General features: G+C 37.0%; 1 protein-coding gene across 1 annotated transcript; it reads right to left on the bottom strand.

Moving 5' to 3' along the window:
- Positions 1-304: 304 nt before the first annotated feature.
- Positions 305-11526, bottom strand: PNISR (PNN-interacting serine/arginine-rich protein; the record flags this gene model as incomplete). The annotated part of the gene is made up of 9 exons (XM_010014306.1): positions 11181-11526; positions 9709-9894; positions 6646-6869; positions 4802-4988; positions 4330-4520; positions 3617-3754; positions 2514-2613; positions 1750-1803; positions 305-475 (listed from the first exon to the last, which is right to left on the bottom strand). Coding segments are annotated over exons 1-9 (1339 nt in total), but the record flags the coding sequence as incomplete, so codon positions are not given.
- Positions 11527-11987: the final 461 nt, after the last annotated feature.

Here is an 11987-nt window from a genome sequence, read left to right as displayed (position 1 = left end):
TTATATAGTATATATACAATAGCATATAGATATGCACCATGCCTTAACATTGAAGTAGAATAATTTATGGGAAACACTGCATGGATTTTTTTCTTATTATAAAGAAAAGCAGCACACCCCATTTTGATTAAGTAGCTCAAACATCTTTTTTTGTGAAAACTTTTTAAAGAACATTATTTCTAAATTTGTTTTCATATTTTTTGGCCTACAATGCATTTTCTCTAAGTAGTAAACTCCATATACAGCAGTATATGTAGCATATGTATATGTAAGCAGTACAGTAAGAAGACATCATATGAATTACCTTCTAGCTGTTTTTCTAGCAGTAGTTGCTGTTCTCTCTCTTTTCTCCAAAATGCTTCCTGTTTTTGCCTGATTCTGTGTCGTAATTCCTCATCATCAGTATCAGATGATTCAGAGCCTCTGTCACTCCTCTCATCTTCACTGTCTCCTGATCCATAACCACCCAGTCCACCTGCGTGCATAAAGTCCAGTCTATCACGAGGAAAGATTAAGCTTTGTTCCTAAAATTTCTGTGGGGCAAAGAGGAGAGTAACATTGCCCTTCCTCCACTTCCTCTTCTCTGATGAAGTCACTTTATTCTGGTAAGTGCCAATGGTGTTTGACTGCTGTGATCAAGGCCCCCATATCTGCATTGATGCTCACTGTCTGGTTCTACTCCTTCTGGAACGTCTATTTTCAGCAGGCAACCACTGTGATCATGGTACTTTTTCCATTGCATGGAAGAGCAAAAACGCTCCCTGTGGAGATCGTAACAGTGCCTGCCTCTGTATCAGCAACCGGACAGAAAATGCCTGGGACCTCTCCCAGAAGACACCTCTGAAAGTACTTCAGCCGCCTCCGTAGTCCAAGGCTACAGAAATTCTGAATGCCATATCAATTTTCCTACATTGATTTAGAAAACACTGCACTTTGACAGGTATGGAGATGGAACAGAAATGGACTTTCTTCTCCCCTAGAGATAGTAATAACTACTGGACTGATAAGAAAGATAAGATAAAGTCAATTTAAACATCTGACACACGGAGATATTTTACTTTCTTTCAGTCTGAGGTTCTTACGATCTTTATTGGCTTAGTTTTAAAACGTGAATAATTGTGATGATAACACTCGACCTAATTAATCAGAATTGCAAGTTACGAACACATAACTGATCACTGACACTGCTACAGTACATTTTAGATGATAAAAAGGATGTTGGGAAAGATCTTTTGCTGTTGTGTCTCAAGCTGGGATTTCTTTTTCCTGTGTTGTTTCTGGCAATATATGATATGGGAGGTTTTGTGTTTATGTAGCTTTTCAGTAAAATAATAATACCAAAGATAGTATTTTTATTCCTAGACTTTCACATTAATCTATCAACTTTCCCTTCTTGTTTGGATGGATCAAAATAGGAAAAAAATACAAACAGTATTCCTCTCTCTGAAGACTGCAGTATGCTTCTGAAACACTCATACTTTGAAAAGTGAATTTATCTGAAGTTTTTATGTATTTTCAAAATTAAGGCAAGATTCTCATACACTAACTCACACTGACTAGTCCTTTACTCCAAAAACCATCCCACTTATATCATTAGGATCACCTGTGGAACAAACAAAGGTGCTGATAAAGTTATCAGAAAGTGACCCATACTCCTGGGCAATTAAAATTCAAAATGCAATTCTAGAAACGCAAGGCAAGAGTGAAACTCCCCCTTTAAGCCCTCTCAAAAATAAGGAACATACTTACCGAGTCCAGTGAGGGAAGCCAGTGCACTGGACTGTGCCAGCTGTTTTGCAGGAGCTTTGTATCACATCAACAACAGGAACAACATGTTAACACAAATAGCCACGATTTCATAGTCATGAGTCTATGGTATTGTTAAATCTACTACTATTGCTGTTCTTTGGAGGGAGAGAAGAAACATTAAAAACGCATCATCCATTTAAAACCACTTCTAGATTTTCTGACCACGAAGATTTAGAACCTAACTGCAAATTAACAGTGAACAGAAAAAAAGACACAAATATATACTCATAAATCACTTTCCAAGTTACAGCATCTGCACATCATTTTCAAGTTTCAGTAGTTACATATTTAGATTACTCAGTTATGTTAAAGAAATCTGTTATGCAAGTACAATATGTGTTAATAGTGAAAGGAAATTAATTGCTAATTGAGGACTCAAAGGTTGTCTCTTTTCACTTCTGAACAGCTAAGAACTTGAGATAAAGATGATAGCATTAAGAAACAGCTACAACTCAAAAGCCATTGACACACAGGTACCATTTTATCTAAAATGAATTGTATGAAAGAAATGGAGTAACTGAAGTAACTCACAATACACTGCACAGAACAATACATGATTACTGGATTTGAACTCTACCAAGTTGGATGCATTATACTAAAATTGTTCTTGGAGAATAACTATGGAGGTTAAATGTTCTAGAGACATGCAAATATAGAATATTCACTGAAGAAACTAACAAAAAACCCAAAAAGAGCTGGCATACCTTTAGTTGCTTTACGGTGAACATCTTTGGCCACATAGTAAATTTCTTCATTTGTGACATCTAGGAGAATCTCTGTCAGCAGCATTTTTGTCAGCATCATCTGAAGAAAATTGTACTTACAATTAAAGGCCAAAACATCTTGAATAAATGCTACATTCAAATTATATCCATAAAACTCTCCTTTTGATGTCTGTTAAAATACTCTCCTGCATGTGTTATTTTATGACTTCAGCAGATGTGATTTTAAAACATAGGTCTGAAACCATTTAAATTTGACCTGACTTCAAAAATTTCAGAACAGTTTGTATTTTGACTGTGAACCGTATCCCTGTGTATTATACACCCTTGACTCCTAATCTCAAAAATGATACAAGAATAAATATGTAAATCAGAAATGTACTTAGACTGATCACATTTATCGTTCAAAAAAGAATAAAGAGCACATTTCTGTCTGGTATGCTGCCTCACTGACCCAAATCCTGCAAATATCATCAGAGATAATTTATATAGTATTTTATTATTACATATTTCCTACAAAAATTGAAAATGTTGCGAGCTAGTTCTCCAAGCTGCTCAGTCTGGCCATGTGCTTTGCAAAAATACAGGGCTTTCATTAACAAGGTTTCAGTTGTACAATTAACATACAACTGTGATTTCAAAGCACGAAGTTTGTAAGTTCCTGGAGACATAGCAAAATTGTTGCTCATCTAGGACTTTCCTACAAGAATACATTTCTAAAATTCCCTTTCACAGGAATTGAGGTTTAAGCATAGATTTCAGACAGGCGCATTTAATCATCAAAAGTTTTCAGAAATTTGACAAATTAAGCAAAACTACAGAATTAATAATGATCAGTGCATAAAGATCACAGTCATTACATTATTTCACTACTGTGCTAAATATAAAATATATAACCTATATCCTTGTATATCTGAGAAAGACAGCATTATAGAGACATGCAAATATAACTCAGCTTTACTGTATGATGTGTGCTATACCTCTACTGACAACATCAGGCAGAGAAAAATGTATTTTACTTTGCTATGCCTGGAAAACAGGAGCAAACAGACACAAACACTTAGTGAGAACTACATTATTAATACCATTTGATACTCCTTTTCTTCTTCTGTCATTTCTGGTTCGCTTTGCTCCTCTTGAGGAGCTGGGGATGGACTCCTGCTGGTTTTCCCAACGCTTACGGCTTCTGTGTTCTCAGCATCTTCATCTTCCTCATCACTGTCCTACAAGAACAGCATCATACATTTCAGGGAAAACTTGGATGCCAAGCTCATGAGTTTCTGTTGACGATAGTCAACTTGATTTACTTTGTACTGAAATCTGTATTACAGTTATCATAAACCTCTATTTCTCCCCTAACAAACATGCAGGTCCCTCTCTACCCACAGGAGGTAAGAAAATACACAGATGTCGGTTCACTGCCAGAGAGGTACTTAGAACTGCAAACAACTGAGATAACTGCTAAAATGAAGGCAACGCAAGATTTTCTAAGTGGGCTCAGTTTAGCAAATACATGTATCTGAGTTTGTTCAGCTGCTTCAAAGACCATGTATGTTCCCAAATCCAACTTCATCCTTGTCTCTTTGCTACTACAGATCAAATAATATACTTTCACCTTCAGGCATTAGCAACTCCAAAACACCATGTAATTATCTACAGAGCAGCAGCTTAACTTTACTTTAAGCAACAGAAACAAAGAGATAACCAGGAATACACAGTCTCTCTTTTGAGAAGACCAGAAAGTTGATAACTTTCAGGAGATACAAACCTGAGGAAAAAGCAAACACTTTCTACTTACAAATTTACTTTTCTGAGGTAACCGTGGGCCATCCCCTTCTTCAGCCTCCTCACTTTCCTTTTTTTCTTTTTTAGACAACTGTGAACGTTGCTGCTCCATCCTCTCTTTTTCCAGCTTTTTCTGTTTTTCTCGTTCCATCTTTTCCAGGCCCTCGCGAATCCAGGCAGGCAGAGTTCTACGCTTCACAGCATCTACATAAGCAAGGTTTACAGTTCTGTAAGATGAAAGAACCTTTCCCCCCAAAAAAAGAAAAACAATAAACCAAACCAAACCAAGCAAAACCAAAGAAACAAACCCTCCACCCCAATCAAAAATGCCACACATCTGATTGTGGGGAGAAAAAGAAACAGCATTTACAATAGCTTTTCCTTTCCCTTCTTTTTTACTTTATATACATCTACGTAAAAAAAAAAAAAAAAATCAATTTCTTCAAATTTTTATGGTTTTTTATTAAGGAGTGGTTAACATGTACCAATCTGTGGAGGCTCCTGCTTCACAGGCATAGTGATAGGTGAACGCTGTCGGTCTCTGAATGAGGGTCTTTCCCTTCGATTTTGAGGAGGTGCAGAAGGTGCTGGTGGACCTGGTGGCCCTGGTGGTCCTGGCTGCCAATAAGGTGGGTGAAAGCCACCTTGAGGTGGACCAAAAGCAGCCCCATGCTGAAAGAGTAATGCAGTTTATTTTTCTTCACATGGTAACACTAAATACAGCATGTGTGCAAGTCCATGCAAGTAGAAATCCACGATTTCTAGGCTACCGAGAGTATTCAATCTCTTTTTCTGTGGTCCCCGAGAAACAAGTTTTCCTTAAACATTTAATGAGTCAACTTAGGTTTAAGCAGGTATCCTAACAAAGCTGAAAGGGCTTCAACCTCTCATATTGTGCTAAATATTAGGCCCAACAATCACCACCTATCTCCAGCAGTTCCTTACCAGCTTATCATCAGAGCATGCAGTTAAATGAAGAGCATACAAAATTTAAAAGTCTAGCTATGGGAGCAGTCTTGCCTTGTAACTACAACATGAGGACAAACATGGAAAGTTCAAGCTTTTATTACAAAACAGATTTGCACTGTGTACTCTCCAGAAATCATTCATGGCTGTTACTAGTATGGCTGATTAAAATACTAACTGCATCATTATGCAAGTTTAATAGGGACCCCTGGGTACTGAAGAAGCTGTATACAATCCAAAAGTCCCAAGTCTTGAAGCATTGATTGGGGGAGGGCAGTGTTCTAGTATTTTCTGCCCAGACATGCCTAATTAAACTATTTAAGAGGAGAGTGTTTAGGAAGACAGTTACAGCATCAAATCTGGTGTTATTATATTGCACTGTGTATTTAAGTCATTAGGGCTAGAAACACTCTTCCAACTACAATTTCAGCTCAAGCATCCTTCTGTTACTCACTGCAAAGGAAATTTTCTGTAGAATTTAGAAAAATTAATTTTAAGGGTTGGTCCCACAATAGTAAACAAAGGAAATTTTAATAAACTAGTGTATTTGAAAATTACTGGTTCATTTCCTAGCAATATAGCTGGACAGGAGAAGTAATAATAGAGAAAAGCAGGCCAGAAGATAAACACCCATTTCTACCCATCTTCACTTGTCCACTTATGAACAGGAGGTAGGTGTTTTAACAGGTACAGCTGGTCATTTATATCAATTGGAATAAATACTGGAAACAGGGAAGAGGTCAAAAACTTTGTGTTTCAAGATCTGTGCGATGCCCCCTGCTATTGTTAGTGCTAAAACCACCTACAGATTTACTATGCTATGCAATTTATATGCCAGAATGAAGAAAAAAAGTGTATGTGGATTTTTTAGAAATGCCATTGTTTATTCAAAGAATCACAGTAGATAGATATGGAGAAGCTCAATGGATCATCCAGTCTATCTCCCTGCAATGTAGGACTGTTCCCTATGGTACCTTATCTAGTGTTTTTAAGTATATATTTCTGAGATATTTTTTTCCCCTCTTCTTCCTGTTTTATTTTATTGGGGTTTTTTTAACCACAAAACTACATAATGTTAATTTCTATACTGGAACATGGTGATTCGTTTTAATATTGCAGACAACAGCCATTTCTCATTACTAGTATAGAAAAAAAAAACCCACCCTTTCACCTCAGAACAGAACTGAAAACTCTAAAGTCTCTTCTGTAAAGTATTTGGTAAAAATGTATCTTAGCAGATAACAGATTCTGCAGATGTTTGTAGAACTGAAGAATGAAAGTCGCCGCTAGATGATATTAGAGGAACACATCCACGGAAGGGACTCTGCGCGCCTACAATATTAAAGCAACAAATATGTTTCACCTGATAGTCAAACTGGTTCACTGGCCCCATTGCAAAGTTATCGGGAGGTCCCCCAAAGTTGTGATTGTTCTGGTTAAACATATGCCTGTTGTCGGGAGCAAATTCCCCACTGTCCTGACTGTTGCTGTCTTCGGATGGAGGAACGATTTCCATTTGACCTGGGGTTGGAGTCATCCACTGCTGATCTGGAGGTGGGTGAGGGGGCTGGTGAGGCATTCCCCATTCTGTTTAGGATTTAGAATACAAATCAATACCAAGTTAGTATAATTCATGAGTCACCAATCACTCGATGTTTTTGTACTGCTCAAAAGGTTCCTCAAAGCAACACAGATGATGAAGTTGTGAAGAATCAGAAATCTACAGACTGTACTATACTGTCTCAACAGTTTCTTCAACTAACTGAAGGAAATACAAATAGCTGTAGCTGAACTAACACCCAGAGGCTGAGGAGCAGAACTGGATAGACACAGACACACTGTAAATTTGTTTTTATAAATTTCCAGAGATACTGAGTCCATAGCACTTACAAATTGTATAAACTGTAAAAGAAGTTTACTTCTTCAATTTCTCTACTTCAACTTTCTAAGTAATGAGCTATTTTATCCCTTCACATAACAGGCTATACCTATAACGGAAAGCTAATGGTTTTCTGAGCAGCACAGCCACTGAAACCTGCTTTCCAAAGTCTTGTGTCTTCATAATGAGTGATTCCCTGGATTCTCCAATATTTAGCAGAGGTTCTAGCACAAGCTACAGTCATAAACCCTTAAACATAAGTTACAACCGGCTAACAGAGTGAAAAGGGTTTAAGGAATGAATTAATAGGTCATGTGGCCATAAGCTTTGTCTTCCTAGGAAATAAGTCTAAATACTTGTAAAGTATTCTAAGGGACAGAATCCTTTATCTAAAAATTATTGTTCATAAATGTGCATGCTAACATTTGACACTATTTAAACCCTAAATTTACCTCAAGTCAACTGACTTGAAAGCTTGCAAGTCGCATATAAGAGGTGCTCTTTTCACTTGTGCCATTTTGTTTTTTTATTAGTAGCATGTAAAGGACTTTTGGATCCAAAAAGAAACTTGGAAGGATATGGAGAAAGATTAAGCTTTGTAGAAATAGAGTAAATACGTGAAGAAAACTTTGGGTAGCCTTGCATGCTATGATTTAGTTTGTCTGCTTTTACACATTAAGAATAACATTGCCTAAATTAAGGGAAGCTAGGTCGTATTTTCATCAGCATGGTCTTTATCAGCATCCCAGAAAACTGGGAAAACAGCGTAACCTTTGAATGATAAACCCAATCATAAAAAATACATCGGCAGGTTGTTTCCTGTTTACAAAAAAGGTGTTACATTCTTCTCACTTCCAGATCTAGGCTGTTTCCCTGTTCTGCATCTTCTGTGTGAGCTTGGGCACCAAGCATTTATAATTATCAGTAAAATGTCTTCCTCACTTTTACCATTCTGTGACTGTTTCCAAAAGATACCGTTTAAGATCTCTTTCACCTTAGAGATGGCAAAGAATAGGATGAAGAACTCACACCACAGGATCGTATGAAAAACAAAGTTGTCCAATAATAACATAGTATTTCTGTGAAAACCTCTACTTATTATACAGAAACACTGCTCGAATACGCTGTGTACTGCCACATAGTAAAGTTCTAATTCTTACATACAGCTACAATAATTTACAGCCCAGAGCAGGTAGGTGAAACTTACGTGAAACCTGATGGCTAACTCCCTTTTGTAAAGCACACCTAAGAATATTTAGAGCCTACTTCTATGAAGCACTGCAATTAAACAAATGGGAATAGTCACAGTGAAAACTGGAGGTGCTATTCTTTCAATCATTAACAGAACCAAGCGTGAAGTGCAGTTTTCACCAAGATCATAGAATCATAGAATAGTTAGGGTTGGAAAGGACCTTAAAATCATCTAGTTCCAACCCCCCTGCCATGAGCAGGGAGATGACAGAAGGCATGCACACAGGCTTACTAACTACCTTGCTCACGCATTTCCAATTGCATTATGGAAAGGTGAGGTAACAAACCTTTCAGAAAACAACTTCAGAAAAATTTTTACCAGAAGATAGCCAATCTCTACCCCATGCTTATTGCCAGTATTATTTTATGAAGTTTTAAAAACAAAATGAATTTTTGGCCAAAACTGAAGTTTTGAGGAACTTATATAGAACTGAAAATAACTGATACTAACAGAAGCATTCAATCAACTTTATCTTACAGTAACTGAAAAATTATGAAAATGACAATCAGATATGTAAGTAAAAAATGGAATATACTAAGTATATGAAACTGAGAATCATAGAATCAACTAGGTTGGAAAAGGCCTTTAAGATAATCAAGTCCAACTATTACCCCAGGACTGCCAAGTTCACCACTAAACCATGTCACTGAGGACCTCATCTACACGGTTTTTGAACACCTACAAGGACAGTGATTCCACCACTTCCCTGGGAAGCCCATTCCAATGCATGAAAACACATTTTACAGACGAAATTTTGCTTATCTCGTTTTTCAACATTTTAAGACACCCAAAGCCAACATCCGCAAGCTACATTGTGAACTCATTCTACATGTCAAGATCACACAAGAAGCAGGTACTACACTACAGGAGAGGGCAACACATGCTCTTTAATTCTGAGGCACCCTGTTGCCTTCAGCACTACGGTTCGCAGTGCGACAATAAGCAAAACACAAAACAAGATGTAAGAATAAGAACCCAGGGAAATAAAGTGTGAATTGCAGTTATCTTTCCACAACATTAAGGGAGAGAACAAATCTTTTGCATATGTATATTATAAAACCAATTTATTTTATATAGAGATTATCAAGCTGTGTTATCAGACCTTTGTGTCTGTACTGTTATACATCTTGTGGAACACTTGACCGGGAAGTAGCAGCTGTGATACTCAGTTACGATGCTACTGGTAGTCCTGCATCCTGAAACCTGAGGGACAGGGCATTTTCACACCCAAAAGTGTCTGGCAAAATTAAAATTGCATTATATAAAATACTGAATGAATGTGAAGGAAGACAAACCTGGCTGCCACATTCTGTTGAAGTTGGGATCCCCCTGAAAATTATTATGGTTGTTTGGACCAGACTCTATTCCTGAAATATCCTGTCCGTTTGGCATCATTCCTTGTTGTTCCACTACACTCTGTTGCCCTGAGGCTTCTCGCTGAGCAATCCATGCTTGAGCTAATGCAGCCCAGTCAATCTGGCCTAAAATAAACAGAGGAAATTTAAAAGGTTAGCATTCACATGTCTGAAGTTTAGATGTTTCTCAATTACATGTCTCACTGGTCAAGAGAAGTGGTCAACGTTTACCTTCAGCAAGTACCATGAGCACCATTAAAACATACTCACAGGGTAGAGTAAAACAAACTGAAAGCAAATGTCAGTGTACATACTTGCTGAAGTAGAGTTTCTCTGTACATGTGCAAAATGCCATAAGGCAGATTATCTTAGGTTCACATTAGCACTGAATGGGTGGTAGCAATACACTTTTTACCTAAGTGATCTAATTTTGATATCAGAAAGAAATATATATATAGCCTCAAATTCTGAATTCAAGTTTAAGAAAGATGCATAGTTAGAAAACTGCATTTTGCAATGTATAGTCTTTGTATAACCCCCAATTTCTGGAATGCATAGTTCTCTCCCCACTTTTTCTTTACTACCATTCCTTCCACTAAGTAAATAAGTTGCACTCTCAGATGAGGATACTAGTATACCTTCTGCTCATTACCATGTCAGGAAATCTCTCTAGTGAAGTTACAGAAACTGAAGTGACAGAAAGCAATGCAAAACCAGTGTGCCCGATCACTTGAACAGAGTATCCAATACACACCTCTGCTCTCTTCTATCTATTCCTGTATTTCTCTTGATGCTTTGAATGACTGTCACCTCACTCTCAATTTCAGGTATATTGTTCTATTGTTTAAAATGGTGGGTTTATTTTTTTGGTGGGGGAAAAAAATCCAAACAAGAGATCATGATCATCACTGCTGTAACCTAAAACAAATATCATACTAATCTTCCAATAAGAATTCTTCTGTGTATACACCTGCATTAGTATTTCTGCCACACAGGCACTGAATAAAAAGCAGATTTCCTCAAATAAACAATTCAGCTTGGCTACAGAACTGGCAGAAATACAGATTCTGTAACTGACAGGGATACAGATTCTGTAAAAGTACGAAAGGTCTAAATGTTAATCTGAATGATTGGTAAAATGCTGATAATTTGTACAGGATAACTCAGGTTGCTTGTCTGTACTTTGCATATTAAATATTAACTATGTCAAACCATTTGGAATTGATGTTTTCTAATTTTCTAGCTCCTCAGAAAAACATCATAAATGTATTATCTTGAGAGCAACTACAAAAAAGCAACTATCAGTCATGCTCTGAACAAAGATGCAAAAATACAAACGACAACAGGTTAAAAAAAAAAAAAAAAAAAAAAAAAAGAAAAAAAAGAATCCACAAAGCTTTCCATATACTTACTTGGATCTTGCTGGTGCTGAAATGACTGCATCCACTGCTGTTGGTTCAAAGGCCATTGCTGCCAAGGTTGTCCACCTTGATCCCACATCTTTTAAGTCTTTATATAGTCTATATTTCAACTAAAAATAATAGTTGTATGTTTAAATAGATGCCCATGAAATATCACATAACTGAAACTTACATAACTGCAGATATAGTTAAGCCTTGCAAAGCAAGCTGAAGCAATGCTGGCTTAATATTTTAAGCTGGAGGAAATGGTTCATCCTTTAGAGTAATATGTGAAAATATTACCGTCAGATTTCAGAAGCCCAGTATGCTTTCTCTGTATTTTCACAGAGAAATTAACTACAAAATGACGTTCAAGGAGAGGTATGACAAGTTTATAAGACAAGAACTCATTTGACAATAAAAGCAATTTAAAGTCAAAATATAAAAGACATTAAGTGATATCCTTGCCTGTTTCTTAGGGAAAAGATGTGTATTTTTCTATACAAGAGTCATGCAAGTCTGTTAAGCGAGACAAAGGAAAGTCACTGAATGGTAAAACACATCGTTAATGATTGCCCTGGAGAACTGCACAGGTACGAGATGGTGTCCACATGCATTTTATGCACTGTACAGGCTCATTATAATTTCTAAATAATACATGCTTTCTGAGGAAGTAAAAAGAAATACCACTGCTTAACTACACGTTTACCACATGGTCCCTTAAAATCATGAGAAACATTTTTTGGTGCTGTGCTCTATGTCCTGAGCAGGCAGCAGCAGCCCTAGGACCTGATGACTCCATAACCTGCTTTAAGTGGA

Source organism: Nestor notabilis, unplaced genomic scaffold (genome assembly GCF_000696875.1).
Source record: "Nestor notabilis isolate BGI_N333 unplaced genomic scaffold, ASM69687v1 scaffold12925, whole genome shotgun sequence".
Taxonomy (NCBI): domain Eukaryota; kingdom Metazoa; phylum Chordata; class Aves; order Psittaciformes; family Psittacidae; genus Nestor; species Nestor notabilis.
This window is presented reverse-complemented; position numbering and strand designations above follow the sequence as displayed.